General features: G+C 43.8%; 1 protein-coding gene and 1 long non-coding RNA gene across 2 annotated transcripts; both read right to left on the bottom strand.

Annotated features, from left to right (window-relative positions):
• Positions 1-1345: 1345 nt before the first annotated feature.
• On the bottom strand, positions 1346-4660 carry LOC144180341 (uncharacterized). Its single transcript, XR_013324376.1, has 3 exons — positions 4584-4660; positions 2731-3047; positions 1346-1448 (listed from the first exon to the last, which is right to left on the bottom strand). It is a non-coding gene; the product is annotated as an uncharacterized LOC144180341 (long non-coding RNA).
• A 7945-nt stretch (positions 4661-12605) lies between these two features.
• On the bottom strand, positions 12606-16570 carry LOC144178695 (uncharacterized). The gene is made up of 3 exons (XM_077706714.1): positions 16465-16570; positions 14806-15152; positions 12606-12705 (listed from the first exon to the last, which is right to left on the bottom strand). The coding sequence occupies exons 1-2, from the start codon at positions 16474-16476 to the stop codon at positions 14835-14837; spliced, it is 330 nt and encodes a 109-aa protein (XP_077562840.1). The 5' UTR covers positions 16477-16570; the 3' UTR covers positions 12606-12705; positions 14806-14834.
• Positions 16571-20694: the final 4124 nt, after the last annotated feature.

Below are 20694 nucleotides of genomic sequence, written 5' to 3'. Positions count from 1 at the left end.
GGCGAAAAAGAGGGGATAGGAGCGGGGCCACGCACACACTTTAGTCCCTTTTTTGGCACTATAGTCTTTCAGCTAAGCCTGTGTCCTTCATAGACTTTTGTTGCCTTCTGCGAAGTCGATTGTAGGGGTAGATGTTTTCCAATAGTCTCTGCTGTGAACGGTCCATAGTCGAATCGGCTGAGCTCGGCGGCCAAAACACGTCTTTGCGATGAATCCTGGGGGCACCGACAAAGCACATGTTCGATTGTCTCTTGGGGAGGGCGAATATGACCAGAAAGGTAGAAAAGAAATGAAACAATTTACACGGAGACACTACGGCCGACGCGCTACTCTTTATCACATGGTCCGAGAGGGCCAGAGTAACCCAGACTTGAGTCCAATGATTCCCAGTCCTACCTACGAGCAGTGGGAGACTGAAATTGCCAGCTCTGAACCGACTAGGCAGCCATGGCTGGCCTAAAGGGCGAAGACTGCAGGGTCCTCGACTAAGGACCACGCCCACCTACAAGCACTCTGCTTAAGTAAAGTGGTGTTTTCTTCCTCCTCCTGCCAGCTACGTACGTGTTTGACTGACCAACTTAAACAATCAGTTTTAACTCGTGTATGGTGCCCACGTGTCTTGGTACAAGAACCATGGATTGAAATTGTGATGAAATATCTCTACAATATTAAATTATTTGTTCGGTATACTCAGCGCTCAGCGCTTGGTCGGATTTCTTGGAACGCAAAGTTTCAAAGAACATGATGCGAGGTCAACTCTTTTGGCTTTTCACAAATGCAACCATGATGGGCAGCAAGTTTCCCGAATACCTCTTCCATGCATTTTTTGCGATTCTGACAGACATGAATATGATGACGTGAATTGCGTTTTCTATTGTTTTGTATGGTCATTTTAGTAGACGAAGGCACTTGCTGTGCTTGATGAACCATTCGCGTTGCTGAAAAACTACCGGCGACACTACTTGAGTGCCTTTCAAGTTGGCTTCGAGTCTTTTTGTCGTTAGAAGCTATTTGCTTTGTTTCTGATTTGAGCAAGGATACCCACAAACAATGCCCCAGTTATAAAGTGAAACGAAGCTTTAATAATGTATGCTGCATGCTGACGGAGTATTTGCTGCTTGAGCTACGTTATAAATCCTTCTTGACACCCCATTTTAGACAACACTTTTCCTCTTAATCTCTGGCCTTTTTAGTCCACTGTCAGGTTCACGTTTCAGTCTGAACGCAATCCGAAAGAAGTGATACAACTGGCGGAATCGGTAAACTTTTCAGGCTGATGTTTTGTGGCTGTACCTATCACTCCTTTAAAATGGTTCAGTAGTTTTTAAAAACACAGAAATCAACGTTTGCCGTTGTTAACAAGTTTATTTTTGCTTTTGGGCCTAATAACACACACGGGCGCTGGTTTTCCTCCGTGGAGACTTGAACGTGTTCCCTACAACAAGACTCTGAAAAGAGAGTAATAAGCAAATCTGTTAACACGATGTGGTGGACAAATTCTAGGAAGTATTACTTACTTGACAATCCTACAATCATTTATTCCTAAGCTGTTAAAGCCCTCCATGTGGCTGAGTAAAATGTCTAAAGTCCACGACAAGAGTATGGGCTTTCGTGATGAATTGTGGACGCCATTGTTTCAAACGGTGTCTGGAGCCGGTTCTTTTTTCTGGAGTGATGACCAACAGTTACTAGTAATGTTGGGAAAGTAGGTTGCACTTCCGAACGACCTTGTTGGTTTAAAGCATGTCTCTACTTTGTTTAATCTTTTACCTAGAACAAGTGCTAAAATTTAGAAAATTTTTGCGCAGAACGAGGATTGGTCAAAAAGTTTTTTATGTGAACTGACACCCGCCATACACCGATTCTATAAAAATGTGTCGGGCATGGTTTTCAATAGCCTCATTGCTCGCTTATTTATTCCGGACTTTCCACGATAAATTATTGAAGCATAGCAATTTTGTAAGGAATATAGGCGTAAATAGATAACTGCATACTATTTAACGAGGGTTTTCAATTTTATTTTGGGTTGTCATTGGGAGCTTATTTAAAGTTCAATTAACACATAGTGCTTCGTGAGAATTGAATATTGAAAGGATACTCCCTCTGAGACACAGCACCCTAGGCTTTAAGTTCATACACGTATCATAGGATGAATGATGATTAAACCACTAGTATATATATATATATATATATATATATATATATATATATATATATATATATATAAAGCAAGTTCTCTTTGCTGAAACGTAGGCCACAATCGTGCTTTTACCTTGTTCGAAGTTTTTCTTCTCTTGTGTTCTCTACCATCTTCGAAGTTCTACTACTCCCTATATATATATATATATATATATATACCGCTAAATAAATATGTTTATATGAAATTTCACAGCAGCCGAGCTTTCTGCAATACAGGCACAGATCAAGATTAAAAGACAAAAACTTACACAGTAGGAGATAATATTCTAGGGGATTAAGTCCTTCTCAAGGTTTACTATCTTCGGATATGAAAACAGTAAAGCGGAAACACGATTTACCAACGCCAGAAAATGAGCTTAGAAAAGCAAGAGAAATGTACTTTTAAGTCTCAGCGGACACAAAAGTAAGCTTTCGAGATTTTTCAGCCGGCAAGTGCTAGGCAGAAATTAGGTGCATAGAAACATCCTCTTAACGCAAAGGAAGTCAGCTAATTTGTAAACGGGTGCAAAAGTAAACCTTAAGGACACGCACACAATTTGTTATCCTAGACAGACGTTGGCTCAGCCGTAGAAACCTCCGAGGTGGCCGCCGCCGTAGTGGCCACCGTAGGTTCCGGCGTAGGTTCCGGCGTAGCTGCCCCCGTAGCTGCCGCCGTAGCCGCCAAGGCCGAAGCCGTGACCGAGGCCGCCGTAGCCGAAGCCTCCGAGACCGTGACCGTAGCCGAAGCCTCCGAGACCACCGAAGCCACCGTAGCCGATGCCACGACCGAAGCCGCCACCGTAGCCGAGTCCACCAAAGCCGCCGGCAGCAGCGACGGCGAAGGCCACGGCGAGGACAGCGAGGCACAGCTGTCAAAGTGGCACATCGGTGCGGTCACAACGGAAACCAACATAGGACCACGCCACCGACTGAGATAGGATGGGGTTCAACTTGGCCTCTGACTTAACAGGGCGAAATGACCCGCAAGGGCCAAATTCAATCCAGGGAAATGAAACCATGGCATTCGTTAGATTGGAGCTTGCAAGTCACCAGAGATCCGTGTAGAGTTATCCAGTTCCTGAAACATACTGTCTTTTTTTATATCAAGTGCATGCGAGACTTGCGTCCCTGGCTTAGCCTGTAGAAAATTTTTTTCACCTAGAACGCACGGTGAATATTCCTTCTCAGTGCAAACTGTAGACACCAATTCTGAAGGCTGCGCAAAATAAGGCACCTATGTGGGCAATCCAAGACACCTTTAGGAATTCCGATACTCTCTTCGCATGTCTACAAGTAGCCTATACTAACCCTGAAAAACCTTCACGTATGACCATCATCCTGCGGGTTCATGCTATGTACCAGTATTATATCCTTACAGAACTAAAAAATCAAACCCCAGCCAAGGGAAGAGCATTACATCCAGCTTACAGGCATTTGGCTTGGTTAAAACAATCAAAGAAAGCTATCTGCCGCAAGTGCAATAAATATGACAAGCGGAATCAGGAATGCTTTCCCTTCGCTAATCTATCTGATTGTGACTAAGCCAGTGCTACAACACGAGTTAGCTACCTCTACGCGAAGTATTTCGTAGCCTCACCCATTTTCTCATAGTAATCCCTTCACGGGGGTTTCTGCTCAGCGTGAGGCTGGCGCTTTATTGCGCCTTTCCGTCGCTTAAACTGTAATGTTGAAAAATGGTTTTCACCTTCGAAAGGGGTTCCTATTTTATGTCAGCAGAGTAGGAGTTTTTTGCTATCTGTATCTCTACATTTGTGCAAACATTACTGTCACTCTGCCTTGCCAGGGGGGTGCCCAGGTTTCACATCTTTAATTTTTTGGCCGTTTGGAAATGCTGGCTAACACACTTTCTGGTAAATAAAACTAAGTGGTATGCATATGGACATCAGCAAACCCGGTAGTGATCTATCATAGCCGTTGACGAGCTTGCCGCTCTTGCGGGTAATGCTGCGGTAATTGAAGTTTATTCATAACCTCTATTGTAAACGTAGTGCATGTTGTCAATCAGTAAATCAGTCAAATGTTGAATAAACCATGAATCAATTAAAAAGTGATCCCAAGTTCCTATGCAGTGAGAAGTAAAGTCCGTTCATTTTTGTGGTATGCGGTCAAAGAATACTTAATTGTTGTGCTACTAAATGTCTTTTTTTTCTGACTACTCCGTGATATAGTGAATTTATAAGCTGCCGATAAACGTAATGGTATGAAGCAACACACATTGTACGGCTATTCATCTCTCAATTTTCAGCGCACTTAGCTCCCGATCACCGAGCGAAAACGCACTTATCGCGTCCCCCACAAAGAATTCACGAAACAGTGAAAACGCAACACATGAAACCATTAATCTATCTGTTTCGCGCCATGTGTTTTAGAAGTTGATTCCTCACCACGGTCTTCATGGCGTTTGTCTTGATCCTTCCAAAGTGGTCGAACAAGTGACGTTCCCGTCTCAGCAGCACGATTTTATACTCCTCCTTGCCCGCAGGGACGATACGCTTTGTCCATGCTTTGCCTATCTAAACAGCGTTTTTTGACTACGAAATGTTGTTCAAGGGTCGGCAACATCGGCCTTGAGATCACAGTCTCATTTGCAGGCACCTCACCGTGAACCAACCGATGCCCGCTGTGATTGCGTAAGGAATATTACGATCATTTATGCAGGCTGTTCCGAGCCTATGTTAGTCTTCATTTGATATTCGTGGGCTTCTTGTATTTTACTCATGCGCGAACATTCTTCGTCCAACCTCTGGGTGACTGGAAGCGGCGGAACTACGCCAAACCCAAGTCGACGTTTTCCGCAAGGTTCTTGACTTTGATAACAGCCCTTTTATCGGATGATCCAGTTGAATAAAATGAGCAGTGAAAAGTACCACCGTTCCCTGTCCTGATATCGACGTTTGTTAGCGCATTCAAAACAAAGAAGGCGTCGTGTAAGGAGATAATAATGAGAGAGTGAGCATGGAGGAAGTATGCTTCGAGGATTAGTTCACTGGCAACTGCTGAAATGTAAGATACACGACAAGGCTTGAGCTAAATTTTTTCCGTTGTTTTTTGAGATGACATATATTCATGAAGCTTTCGGTATCTTTTCTTCAGGATGGATAGCCGGTTTACTACAACGTCCACGTTTCTTATAACTTAGCCTTTCAAAAGCTTTCACGACAAAATAACTACTCTTTTCCAGGTGTACCCGAAAAACTTCGATTGCAAATAATATTGATAGGTCAGTTGTAATGAGTGGTTTATTGTGCCGAATCTTGCTATTCGTCATGTGCTTCAAGCACGGAGAGCAACACTTACCCCTTAAACAGACACAACCTCGTTTAATTTGAAAAAAAAAAATAGCGTTTTGTCATTCAGTTGACTCAATTCCAGATCCGAAATATATTTCCTTAACCAAAAACAATGGCAGCATATCCACTCCGTGGATGATGGCCATTGTGCGGAGTATGGGGGGGATTTGCGCCCCGACCATCATTCGGTTTCAGTCATGAGTTGAACCTTAATTATTCCCTAAGTGAAACTGGAACTCACGGCTCAAATCGAATTTCGCGTGATTTTCGCTTGATGGTGGTGGGCGCACGGAGGGACGCGGACGGACATTGGGAGGTCCTAAGGTACTCTGCACCGTTAGAGGCGAGGGAGTAAGCCGTTTGACTCCGGGATACTAACTCACGGTCGTAGCTCAATGGATAAGACGACTGACGCGAAGTCTGTCTGGTCTACCAAACACAGGCAGGAATCCAGCCGTCGCCTGATTGATTTTTTGCGGTTGTAAATGCTATGCGCATGGAATCGGACAGACATTGCGCGGTCTTAAGGTACTCCGCACCTAAAACCTCCCAGAAAACATATTTCCTTGCCCGGACGAGGTTATTACCGAAATCTTAGTGCCCTTCCGCAAGGCTGACGATCGCTTTTAAAGAAATCGGCCAGGGAGAGCTGCTTGCTCGTTCTGTAATAGAAAACCATCAAGTTGTAATGGCGTAAAGGCCCGAATATGATTCTTTGACTTTAATTAAAGGAGTCCAATTCATCCCACTTCTATCTACCGACTATAATATTCTAGTTAGAATGCTTGCTGAACGCCTTGAGACGGCCTTCGGAAGCGTAGTTGGTACGGGACTTCATCCGCTATAAATCCTTGCGAAATCGTTTGAATACGGAAATTAGGTCAGCCAGGGTAGATTATAACAATCATTTGTTTGATCAATCACTGTCAGGTACTGCTAAAGAATACTGGAGGCGCTTAAATAATCTGCTGAATAAGGACTACCCAACATTAGATCTTAACAAGACATACTATTGATGGCAATGAGCTCACGGGGTCAATCCTGGCCGCAACATTTAACAAGTTATTTTCTGAATTTCCCCCTAGTGACTATAGGGAGGAAATTTTCCGGTTCTTAGTTGCCAGGTTAAGCGAATCAATTCCTCGAGCCAACATCCAGAGTAGGCCGGCTAAGTAGGTTCTACCCATAATAACGCCCTGTTTAACGTACATATATAAGGCTGCGTTCACTACAGCAGAGCTTCCTCTCAATATGCATGTAGCGCTAGTGGCGGAAATCTAAAAAAAAGGCGACAAAAATAACCCAGGAAACTACAGGCCAATATCTATCCTCCCACTTTTCGTAGCGTGAGCTACACGGGCCGAGGTTGAGCAGTTTCGCGTGGCTCCTGGAGATCCGGGCTGCGCATGCGCGAGGAGCAGTGACGTCGCACGGTGCCAGAACATTGCTCGCTGACCGGTGCCTCGCACACCCCCCACGCACCTAGCGTCTTCGCCGACCTCAGTTCCGCACGTGGCGGCCCGGTCCACTTGATGATCATGCGAGGGGTAGCCGGATGTGCAACCGATGGCTCGTGCGTCGCAGCAACACCGGCGTGTGCCTGTGGAACCAGCTTAGCTCTGGGGCGATTGGTGACGCTGCGCCGGAGCAGTTTGATAAATATACATGTGTCACATAATTCGTATACCATGTGTGTGTCATTAAATAATCAAGCTAATCCTAGACAATCAGGAAAGCTAAGAATAACCAGCTGAACCTTAGCTCAGGCTACGTATATCCTGGCATAGCCGAGCTAAGCCACTGCTAATTTTTTTCCCCAAAGGCTTGGAACAAATAATTCATCGCCGTCTCCAAACTTTTTTTCGACAACATTCTGTAATAAACGACTGCCAGTACGGGTTTACTGAAATGAGATCAACCGAACATGCCTTATTAGACCAGAAAGAATATATACTGAATAATTTCGAACTGAGCCTGCTAAGTCTGGGAGTGTTTGTCGACTTGAGAAAAGCATTTGATACGCTGAATAACGACGTTCTCTTCGCCAAACTCGAACATCGTGGCGTTCGTGGACGTGCTCTTAATCTTAGTAAATCATATCTTTGCGCTCGATTTCAATATGTGACGATTAATTACTTCTCGTCTGATCGTGTTCAAATCAAATATGGTGTATCCCAGGACAGTTTACTTGGGCCTTTACTGTTCAATGTCTATATAACTGACGTATGTAACATAAGCAATCTAGCGCAATACGTTATTCTTGTGGTACCAGCCTAGTGTTCCCCTTGAACGATGTCACACACTTTACTTCCACAGCAAACAAAGTCTTTTACCTGTTAGATGAGTAGTCGCGCGTAAATTCCTTGTGCATAAACAAAGAGAACACTAAGGTTATGGTATTTCACGCCAAAGGCACGCCAAAACGAAGTCTGGACCCACTCCTATTATCTCACACAGTTATTCAGTTGGTAGAGTTATTTACATCAATAGGTATAGTCTTTACGCCAACACTGTCTTGGGACGCCCACATTAGTAAAACTTGTATTACGCTTTCTAGATTTGTCGGTATTCTCTGGCGTAACAAGCATATTCTTGCTCACCCTTTACTATGCCTTATTTTGTTCGTATCTAAGCTATTGTTTTCTTATTTGGGGAAATACCACTATAACTAATATTCAAAAAGTTCAAATTTTGCAGAAGAAGACTCTCCAGGCTATTTCTAACGTAAAATGTAATGCTGCGACTGTTCCTTTATACAATCACCATTAAAGTCTCCACGTAAATAAAATGTTTGACTACAAGTTTGCGAATGTTTTAAAGAAATAATACAAAGCAACAACCAATTTCTTAATAAAATTCCCATGCTTGTCCCCTACGCCGTATGAGACCAGAACAATAACTAATTTTAGACTTCCAAGTGCAATGTTGAACGAACTACGGCTTTGCTATGTTGAAACACATTTTCCCGAAACTTCTTAGTAGTTCGTTGTACGAAAAACTTCATGCTGTGTTTTTTGATACCCTCCGAAAATAATTGTTAATTTAGGCTCATGTGTGTATATACTTGCGTATACATTTTGTAGATATATGCTTTGTATATGAAATTTTGTACATGAATTCCTGTATATAATTTTTTTATTGTGCCACATCATTTTCAATTGTATGCAGAAGTGTCAATTTCCATTTATTTACATCAATTGCTTTTGTTATTTTTTGTTCCTGCTCGTTGTACAGTGCCACCGACTTGTGAGTTGCAAGGTTGGCGAGGAGTGTCAAGCGGTCGTTTGGACTGCTCCCCCCCCCCCCCCCAGCTTTTTGTGAACCATGTACCAAAAACCTGGAATAAAGTATGATTGATTGATTCATATGATTGAAATACCGGTGTGAGCTTCCATTGCTTGGATAATGTGGACTGCGCAATCGCTTCCTTCTGTAGCCCTGGGCGCGCGAAGCGCGAATGTGGCTACGTTCGAGCCTGGGTTGGTGCAAGTCCTCTACGTTACAACAGCCATCCAGAGAAAACATGTTGGCTGGAATATGGCGTATACCGATTCTGTGTGTGCCAGCACTGGGATGGCTATTTTATCTGTAGGAGCATAAATTTTCAGTAAACGGAATATTAATCTGCAATATTCTAATCCCTATATTATAAAATATCGCATAATATTGTTGAAAGCTTAAACGTACAGTCAAGAATAGGATATGTTTTGGCCTAGAATTCTTAGATCCGCGAACTGATTCTTCCCCTGCCGTGCCGTCTAAACAAAAGGGCCGACACAGTCATATAGTTCGTCGTACGTGCCGCAAGGCGCTGCTACTTCTTCCGCCGCCGTCTGACTGTAGTGACGCATAGTCGTATTTGTAGCGTTATCTTTAATCGGCCGCTCACGGCCACGCCGAGAGCAGTTTCCCCTTGTAACGAACGTTCTTTCTCCGTGGAGCCGCAATTGAGCAGAGAGAATAAAAGCCCGCAATCTTCTGCGGCTATGTCGTAATGTGTATTTGGTCGCAAATATCTTTAACAGAGCAAGGCAGGCGCAAAAGTAAATCACATCCTAGGATGAGCTTGCCATGAGAAGCCTAATTGTGTAGAAAACAGCTTCTCGGCGTGAAACAAGTGTGATATTGAAGGCAACATTAGGCATAGTAATTATTCGGGTGCGCTCAAATGTTTCTAGGCACATTCAAGCAGCTTTCAGAGTGACCTAGTTTCGCGTGATTTCATTGCCTCTTCTCCACACGTACGAGAACATGCAGGCATGTGGTTCAGAAACGACTGAAGCGTCACAGAAGATAAGACGGTAAAACCGAATTCTATTAGGCGCTACACCACCAGAATTGCTAAGCTGCAGTGCATTCGTGCAATACGCGGGAAAGGCCGTAAAGTTAAAGCACTGTGCCGAATTGTGCCTATGGTTGCTACTACAGCTGGACATCTAGAAATAAAATTTTCCTTTTCTGGTGTGATTTTACGCAGATTGCTGGTTGTAATTCTGTCCATTCTGCAATAGTTTCTATGTTGCTTTCGTTTTGATTAAAGGTAGTGCGAAATTTTATTTTTATGAGCTAATTGCGATTAAGTCAGTTTTAGCTTGGAAAGCCAAAATACTAAGGAAGCTCAATTTAGCGCAATTGTGCAAAAATAACTTTTCGCAGGAACGAACAATCGCGGGTTGCCGCGAATTATAGGCCAAAGTCTTTTAGAGCTATTAATTAAAACGGCAAGTTGGGAATCCTAGCGAAAGCCAGTTCGACGATGATAACGTAATACTAGGCTTGCTAACAGTCACACGATAACTAAAAGCCAGAAAGAATGCAGACACGTCGCACAGTGAGCTACCCACCCCGGCGTCCAAGTGGCCTTAGCTCTCACGCCTCTTTGCTGCCAGCCATCGAGCACCGTCGTCACCAGAAGGTGTGGGAAGCAGAAGATGGTATCACGCAAGAAGTTTTTCTTTGAATCTCTTCACAAACTGTTTGTGGTGATTATGCAATAAAAATAGTTTCCAAGAAGCTGTGCATTCTCGTCAAGAAACGAATGCGTAATAGTAATGTATGCTCGAACACGGCACATTTTTACAGAGCTCGAAACGCGCCTCGACACCCCGTCGCAATGTACCCATCCTGTGATGATGGGGGAGCGGAGGGGGGGGGGAAGGGGGGGGGGAAGGTTCATTACATTGACGAAAAGAAGATGGTAAATAAGGTATGTTACGTTGGATGGGAACAAAAATAGTCAGTGCCTTTTCTCTTCGCACGCCTTCCTAATCCTAAGGCATTTAAGAGAGGAGAAGGCGTGGAACAATTGACGTACAAATGGTTACAGATACGTTATATCTGCTCAAACAAGGATATTCCCATTTTCCCAACGCGTCAATAGGACGACTAACGCTGAAAGAGCCACGTCGCTTCATAGACTCCGCGAGGACTGACTCAGAGAGCTCGTTGAGCCACCTGTCGTCATGTGCACACCTATACCACAACCTCGGCAACCAGCTCAGTCGCCGCACCGTCACTGATCGCCATGATTATCGCGTACGCCGCGCACAATCACACGAACAAACACTTGTGCGCCGAACAACGCGGAAGAGTTAATCAATGGGTTTGTGGAACACATCTTAGCAATTGCCTTTTTTGATAATCAGGGCTCGTTAGGAAGCCACGGTTTCCACCATTTTGGTGGCTCCTAAGGCCAGCAGACATCGCTGGGCTAAAGCGGCAGCCTAAAGTCGCGAAGCTTAGTTGAGTGTTTTAACGGAATGTCTTACGTTATGACTAATGGTGGGAGACATTCATAAAATTTGGGGGTGCATGTAACAACAAGGGTTCCAACGGAGCATTGCTCTGCTTCGAATAAAATAAAAAAGCTATAAACGAATCATAATATTTTTTCCCTCAATAGTCTTCCAGCCACTGGTACAGAATTCTGTCTAGACAGGCTAAGAGGCAATCGCTTAAAATGGGTACACTTCTCCCTACATATACGTCTCTTCGGCCAAAAATGTTTTTATTCTACCCTGTGAAGTCAGACGTGAAGAGCAAGGTAAATAAATGGTGGAAGCGGGCTCTCGTAACAACGGGTCATCGCGAGGCGCTATTGAAACATATTTATCAATTCTATCTTCAATGCAGCTTACAGGTTGACGGGCTGTAAAGATCAATCAAAGGCATCGACGTCAAATAAACATGTGTGCAACCCTTCTCTGTTCATTACATACAAAAAATCCCTAGCCTTTACTCTGTCAAAAGACATGTCCAATGAGCTGTACTGTACACAAGATAAAGTGAAAGCGTTTGAGTAATTAGGGCACACCCCAACACTCTTCCAATTTTTTGACATGGTATGTATCCGTTGCTTAGTATCCTCTGTATCTATCTTCTGCGATACTTCTCGTATTCTTCAGCCCGCCGCTTACGAACAGCCTCGTGGGTAAGCTCCTCACCGGTCCTTGTGGCTCGGCACGCTCTCCCGTATTCACTCCCGGTGTTCGGCTTCGTGAGCGGCCTGTTCTCGAGGCGTATAAACCACACGTGTCTTCCCCATACCAATTCACTCTTCATACTGTCTGCCTTGTTCATCTGTGCAATGAAGCCGGCGTATATCCGAATGCTTCACTCCGGCATGATCGAAGCTGTTTGTATTTGTAGAGTCGTGCATGGACGAGCGAAATTAGACAGAAAATTCATCCCTCCGTCTAACGATAACGATGTTTGAGTGCTAGGGAAAGCCATGGAATGCCCGTATCAGTAAAGTACGAGACAGTACAATCGCAGTGCAGTAAATCGTCCCGATAAAACACAGGTGCTCGCGTCAGCGTTGGTTCGTTTGTGATTGGACTTAATTCTGGAAGGCTTCGCGCTCTCCCATCGTTGTCGTTTTGTGCAGAGGTGCGGTTGATTTTTTTGTTCTACCATTTGCCCACGGGTAAGTTAAGTTAGGACGCCAAGAGTCACACAAATGGCGATTTCTTAATGTACAGATATCATTGGAACAACGCGTGAAATCAACGTATTATGTTAGAAGTGCGTATGCGCTGTTATATAGGAAGCTCGCAGTACCCAGTAGGGAGTACAGTATAGGTGCGAACGTTTCCTTAAAAATATATACAGACTCACTTTTGCTTGGTTTTCAAGGTTTATTTGCTTTTGAGTCGAATTAAATAGACGAATCAGGGCTTCCGCTAAGGGAGACTTGAGTGTTTCTTGCGGGAAAACTCTGCAAAACAGAAGGTTCATCAATACATTAGGGCAAATCATGAAATTCATTTTCCTCCACCTGCTCGAAGTGTAACGCCGTTGTCAGCAAAGCGAACACGCGCCACCTGATATGAACATCACCCCACTGGCCGCTAAAATTTGATCTCTTTAGGAGCGGAAAAAGTACAGCCTCAAACTTCGATGTACGCCTACTGTTCAGTATCAATGAGTGTGATCCTTATTATCGAAATATTATAAATATTATTATTATTATTAAAATCATCTAATAAAATTGGTATTGGTAGCAGGAGTAGGAGTAGTTGTTTATCACCACTACCACTACCACCATCATCAGAATCGTCGTTATCGGCATATTTGTGCCTGCTCTAGGAAGAAACCTCTCTAATAGACTTCGAACTACTACTTTCCTGCATTAGCAGAGTACATTTCTTTCCCCCATGTATTCTTGTCTCACCTCTGCATTAAGTTATCTGTAAGGGCTTGCTAAATTTCATCCACAGGGCTGGTTCGAGGGCTTTTATTTATATTTTACCCGTGTGCCACAGGAACATTTTTCTTTTCTTGGTAAAAAATACATATTAACCGGAAGCAACGGCATTGACATAATTACTATTTACAAAGCAATGTAGAGAACCAAATACTCTGGTTTCCTCGAGGCTTCTTCTATCACAAAACCAGAATCACAAGCTCTATATCTTGCAGGACAACCTTGAATAACCTCCTAGTGGATATTTTTCTCATGTGCGTTTTCAACAATAAATTCTTTGAGTATTTATTTACAAAACGACTCTGGATAGATAGATGGTCTCGAATATCACTAATTGTACCTGGTATTTCTCGAAACAATAAACAACGGTCGCTTAGAGTCCTGTTTCATGAGGCCGTAAGAAGTATTTCGAGCCATCAGCAGACATTATAACTGACGCAATAAAATCGCAAGCACCTGGCGCTTTTTTTCTCACTTAGTTTCTACAACGATGTCATTTTTTAGTTATATTTTAATACATTTGTACACTATATGCTACGCCCCTCCCAAGGTTTCTGTTAGTGGAGATGGCCCGGGATTTTTTTAATACAGTGCTTGCAGGAGCAAAACTTTGCATGCTCATTCAATTTTCGCTCCCGAATGTAGCACTTCTCTTGCTTTCAGCGAATGTACTAGGTGTGCTGCCAAAGCACGCGTGGCAAACCCAGCTTGGCAAACTTTACTTGGCAAAGGTTGGCAAACTTTAAAAAAAAATAATTTACTATTTCCCAATCGTATACCACTAAACCACACCAAAACATATATGTTTGTAATAACAGCAACCGAAATACCAAATGTAACAAGCGTCTAATAATGCACTTTAAAAAGAGTCTGGCATCAAAAAAATCGGATCTGATCGCCGTTACAGCCTGGGTAATAGCGCGGGCCGATTTGTCCTTGTTTAACCAAATGGCGGAAAGAAGTTCTTACGCAAAGTGTTAGGTGCCGAAATAGTTGAACTACACGGACACAAGTGTAAGTAAACTTCTGAGCGCATTTTTTTGCGACACAGCATGAATAGTCTTTCTACATTACGAACATTTCATTCAACTGTATACAAGGGCAAGGGCTGTGTGTTCAAGTCGAACTTGCGCCGTAATGCAGCGTGCACAGAACAGATGTATGTGGTGCAAAGTTTGCGATTGATGAAGTTGATCAGCCACATCATTTTCGCCGATGCATATTTTTTCGTCTGTTCCCTAGACAGGCAAATAACTGTCCCTGCACTTTATCAATCTCAACGTAATTACAAACGTGAACGCACGTAACAGGCATGTAAACGATTGTCTGAGAGCAGGCATTTGATGCAGGAGCAGATGGGGTACCGCTCATGCACAAGAAGGTTACCGGTACTCGAAATGCTAACCCTATTTCGCGATGGTAATGCTAGCGCCAGTCCTGTGTAAGTGTGCTTCCTGTGTCCAGGTCTTTACCTTGTCGAAGTTTTCTCACCAACTAGCCCAAGTTTCCGCGTTTAATGCTAACCGTAGTCATTGTTAGATTCACAAAACACACCAAAAACGAGAATTCGACTCCAGAAATGCAGAGTAACATTTTAAAACTTGCACTCACAATTTGGTAAATCCTAGACAATTGCTGGTTCAGCCGTAGAAGCCTCCGTGGTGGCCGCCGTAGTTGCCACCGTAGCTACCGGCGTAAGTGCCAGCGTAGCTGCCGGCGTATTGGCCGCCGTAGCCACCGCCGTATCCGCCGCCGTAAACGGGACCTCCGTAGCCGAAGCCTCCAAGACCACCGTAGCCAAGGCCGCCACCGTAGCCAAGGCCTCCACCGTAGCCCAGGCCTCTACCGAAGCCTCCACCGAAGCCTCCACCGTAGCCTCCACCATGGCCAAGGCCAATACCGTGGAATCCACCAGCGGCAGCGGTGGCGAATGCAACGGCAAGGACGGCTAGGCAAAGCTGCGCCGGTTAAAATAGAGTATTTTTAGGAAGGAACATTAGCTCCTTGTGAGCCACTATTTGGTACTGCATTAACCGGTTAGAAATTTCATGTCATCACGACCTGAACGCGAAAGGCTTGAAGGCTTTTTTTGCTTCCCAATAAAAAAAAATCGAGCACAAAAGCTGTAATTCACATTGATCACCGTATCATTGGAGATACACTCCTTGCATTCAAGAACAAAAACACGTGAAAACCTTGGGAATAATAGAAACCTTACTCAGGATGTAGCTCTGTAACTTTCTTTTACAACATAGCATGTCAGATGTGTTTCTTAATGAAGCACTTAAATAGAAAACGAAGACACTGCTGTTGTTACGTCACATTTGATATGACGATGACGTTTCATGTTCATACATCTCCAGAAATTGTGGAAGAGCTAGTTCATGTTAACAATCACCTAACACTGCTGTACTCGCTTCTTTAAAAAACATAATTAGTTATATATAGGCTAATTTTATAGCCCGTGCATCTCATGGTCGAAATGAGTGTTCACGGCTCTTTTTGTTACTAAACTTTTCGACTTTTCAATCAACAATATTGGAGGTCAAACTAGAATTACGCCGTCCAGTGATCCTTACATACAACTTCTTTTCAATTAATTTTATTTCAGCCAGTTCAGTGGTTTATTAAATTATTGCTACCAGGTAAGAACACGTGTTTTATATATAATGATTTAGCGAAGTGATCGATCTGAAGCATCTTTAAGAGTGCCTACCTTGGCTGCTAGCTACTGCTCAAGTTAACTAATGACCTTTATTTTTGCTGCAGAGACGCCGCTAAACACGTGTTTCGGCTATTAGTATTTGTTGAAGTTCATGTACACTTGAAACTAGAATTAGCTTATCTGCAAATCTGAAAAACACACAAAAAGGTTTGGTGGCCTATGCCGTGTGATGCGCAATCTAGCTTAGGCTGTTCCCTAAGGAATCCTCGATCACTGACCTCACTTTAATGCCGGTCAGATAAGGTGTGCCGTCGTATAACTTTAAACAACTTAAGCATTCCATCCAGACCTCACTTCGTAATTCGTCTGATACAATCTTTTCAAGAAACATGTAAAACCTTTGAAGTTACTTGTTCTTTCGCTAATGCGTGTTCATTTGCTAGGTGAAAAAATGTTATAATTAAACTGGTGCACAAAAAAATCGATCTTGAGAAACACAGTGGTTCTATCCGAACAACCGCTTTTTTCCCCATTATAATACCGCGTCAGCTCCGAAGTAATCCTACGGTAATGCGATGGTAGCAACAGCAGAGTTGATTCCTCACCACGGCCTTCATGGTGACTGCCTTGATCCTTCGGAGGAGGGCGATGAAGTGCAGAACCACTGTTCCACCAAGCCTTTTATAGTCCGCGCCAGCTAACGGTGAACGCTACTCGCGATGCTAAGCTTTTACTCGTCCGCGTTAACTTGCGCGCGTGCGTGCAAATTGCGCAACCCCGTGCCTAGCCTCAAAATCCGAACTTCATTTGCAAGCGACGCGTCGTCAATGCACTGCACGATCTTGTGCCTTACTGGTTACGTAAAACACATGTAAATGAACTTAACAAGTAACTATCCACAAACGGTTAACTTTATTTGCAGTTTCCAAAGGTCCTTGGACATTCCGCGGTCTCATGGTACTGAACGGTCAAGGGCTTGGTTATTTTATATCCCGTCTGAATCTGATTATTTTCCTTTTATTTTGGCCCAATGCTACTTTTTATATAAACGCGGTTGCTGGTACGAGAAAGAAAGCGTGCGATACATTTTGGCGGCCAAAATTAATGAAGGCTTTTTGTAGTGAAGTTTTTCTTGGTACTTGAACTCTCCCGGAATTCTTTTTACACTTCCTTCTTTCGGCCTGTCACCTACTCTTTTGCACACTCGATTATGTTTTCGTGTTTATATTTCGCCTCTTTGCAGTCAGGGTCAGGAGAACTACTGTAATTATAACACGCGGCAATAAATATTTTAAGTTATGTCCTACAGAGTCATTTTGTCCAATGGTACAAACGATAACATACGGCGATTACCCGGAACGGATTGAGTGACACTAAGCTTCGCATTGCAATACAAACCCTGAGAGAGATCTCTTACTAAAGTAACCATCATTTTCTATTTATCTGGCAAGCACGAATGTAATAGTTATTGCCTTGAAATTTTGATTACACGCCATTCAAATTGGCACCCAGGGGGGGGTGGGGGGGGGAGACAGCAGGGAGCATGCTCTACGGCTGGCTGTTCGACACCTGTATGGCCACCCGTCTAACACCAATTAATCACCCCTCTTTCTCTGACCTCGTAGAACCACGCCGATTCTGGCTGAAGACCAAGTGAACGTTGTTCACGATGGGAATCTACGTTTTTAAGTTTTCTTGATGCCTTACTGATCTGAAAAATGCTACTTTTAGGTGAAGTGGTGCCACCAAATGGGTGAATTCAAGCTGCGGCGCATGCATTCGTGATGTGTGATTTCTCCCACCTGCGTGCTGCCCTTCCGCGCAGGTAGATAACCGCTAACCTCTGCGATGATTTCCCAGGAAATATTAAATGCGTGATGCGATTTACTGGAGCCTGGCGCACAGTTTAGAGCTTTAATACCTTCAGTGGCGTTATTTGTGGTATGCTACCCAGGAGCTTTTTTTATAAGACGTCCAGCCTATTTTGATTAACCGCAGCCAACACCTAACCTCTGAAATTGGTAGCATCTGCAAACAGCTCGCGGGGTAAAATGTTCTGATAAAAACGTCGTAAAATACCACTGCCCTCTGCACTTACGGCCATTTTACATTTTAGCAACACCATAGGGCAGCGTTAGCAACAGAGCTGTAATTGCAGTATTAAAAATAGACCAAATTCAATCATAAACGTACACGCGGTTCAGTGTCGCTGCCTTGCCCTGCCTACTAAAACATACCCACTTTATGTATAGTTACTTCGCCGGTAACTGCACCTCGAAAAATCACCCGACAATATGTCCACGATCGGGATTTCTAAACGGAAAATTATGCCTCAGGGTGTAGTATCAAGTTCGGTACACAGAAAGCTATGGGTCAGTGGGGCCCATTTTGTTAAATGAAAATTTACCTGCTCCAGCACTTATCCGTGTCCGCACGGACAGGTTATTATTTAATTCACCCAATTAGAGAATCTGTGTGCGATTGCGTCGGTATTGTTGTCGCATGGAACTCCGCAAACAGAATCGAGAAAGCATGGAACCAATGCTGCTGTTCTATGCGGCAATGACCATTTCCAAAAAGCTGCGTAGTCAGGGCATTCGAAAACACAGCCTGGCAAAGGAGGAATATCTAACCAGTCAAACCAGGGGATAGACTACGTTTCTGTATGTCGACCGGCCACCAAAGCTACGGGGAGGTCTTCTTTTTGAAAACTTAGCCGGAACTTGATGCTGTTTTAATAATATTACCTCCAATGACAATGTCAACATGACAATCAGCGCCGCTAGGAAAGGCTTTGAAATGACATTCATAGTACATACCTCTCAATTCGAATTTTTTCAGAGGCTACATTTTCATCCTGTCAAAAAAAAATGGTGAGACGTATCTCGAGAAAGAGCCGTCATTTCTTGCGATGCAATGAATGGGTGCTTTATTGTGGGTACAGGTTTATTGACGTTGTTGTTGAATGTAGATGAACCCCTTTTGTGTGTAACTCGGCAGCTGAACTAACGCTCTGTGAAGTATTTCAACAAGACGTCAAGCTCCGTTATCTTGGCAAAACTCACATCGCGTAAAATCATCTCAGAGCCCTCAATCTCGTAAAATTTATTCATATACTCCGTCATATCTCTTAAGAACTATTCCTAACGGCTAATTATGAAAACAAATCAGGGAAGAACACAGCTCCTAAGTAACCTCCAAAAGGCTCATATACTCCAGCCAATATCCTCTGGTAAATGCCCTTAACAAAGTTATCTTCTTTTTCTCCTCATCTCTGTTACTCCATCTCTGCCACCTATTTTTATTGAGAAAGCATATATGCACATCAAGCGAAAATGCGGCGTCCGGCGGCGGCATGAGGTTTGGTCACGCGCAGAAAAGAGAAGAAGGAAGCGACTTCAAGGGAAAATGATCATAAAGGCAATACTATGAGGGCACAGACGCACCAATGGATGTATACATGAGTAATTTTAGCATACTAATTTAAAAAGTAACAAAGTACAGGTACCATAACTTCGTATATGTGTTGCAAAAAGGGTGATTGGCCAGACCTTTCGGTGAATGTAGCACAGAGAACAAAAGGATACAGTCAGATATGATAATGACGATACCCGCCGCCGTGGCTCAGTGGCTAAGGCGTTGCGCTGCTGAGCACGAGGTCGCGGATGCGATTACCGGATGCGGAGGCCGCTTTCCTGATGGAGGTGAAAAGCAAAAACGGCCGTGTGTACCAGATTTCGGCGCACGTTAAAGATCCCCAGGTGGTCAAAATTAATCCGGAGCCCTCCTCTACGGCGCGTCTCATCGCCTGCGTTGCGTCGGCGCTTAAACACAACAATCAATCAATGATAATTACGATGTTAATAAATGGTCAGTCGCAGCGCTGTACAAGTTTGTGTTTGTCTGTGCTATCTCTACTGCGATTGACTCTTAAGCGTCTACCCCGGCGGCTGTTGTGAAACGTGATCGGCAAAGGAAGTAAGCCTTGAAAAATACGCAAGGGAACACACAAATTCCACTCAGCGAGCACAAAGACAGGAGCTCGCCGCAGATAAAACCACCTCTAGCCGACGCCACAGCAATTCTTACGACGCCTTGAACACACGCCAGACCCGCTTTCCCGGACAAAGGCATTCTAGAAACTAAAAAGGACATAATTACTAAAGGCATATGTGATCCCACAGCCAGAAATAAATCATGCACCCCTCCGCCCAATGGCGATGATGGTTGAACGCGAAGCTTTCTCGTGATGAATTCTTTAGTTGGTTTATCTCATACTGCGAGTATATGTCCTACTCTGACGGTACACACCACTTTTCTTGAATACCCACAGCAACTCTCGGGTCTGCACTCCGTATACGCTTAACGTTTGGGTCTGGGGTGTACGGCGCGAACCGGTACCTCCTCGTTCAGTGACCAATTTTTTGAGTGGGTGCCTACTTGATGTGTTAAACCCCAAGATGCGACGTTAGGCGTAACGTCCTAAACCTCAAAATAGGAAGTTAGCCCTAACGACTCGTGGCTAACAGCCTTACGGCACACAGAGCAACACCTTTCTTCTCGTGACGAATTCTTGGTTGTTGTCTGAGTTTTTCAAACTGCTTCGACCATGGCAGAAAAAAAAAAATTCCCAAATGAATCAGTCGAATAGACGCTGGTTTCATAACAAGAGGAACCCAGGTTCCATTTTGTGCACGGAACGCGTTTTTTCGGCCTTCACCCACGATCATTCGTCAATATCGTCAGAAGAAGTTGGCTTTCCTGCAGGGCGTATTGGTGTACAACGGCGTTAGTGAGGACACATCATTGAGGACACAGTAATAAATTTAACCCTA

This window comes from Haemaphysalis longicornis, unplaced genomic scaffold (assembly GCF_048455015.1).
Source record: "Haemaphysalis longicornis isolate Haplotype H1 unplaced genomic scaffold, Haemaphysalis longicornis Haplotype H1 scaffold_4, whole genome shotgun sequence".
NCBI lineage: Eukaryota > Metazoa > Arthropoda > Arachnida > Ixodida > Ixodidae > Haemaphysalis > Haemaphysalis longicornis.
This window is presented reverse-complemented; position numbering and strand designations above follow the sequence as displayed.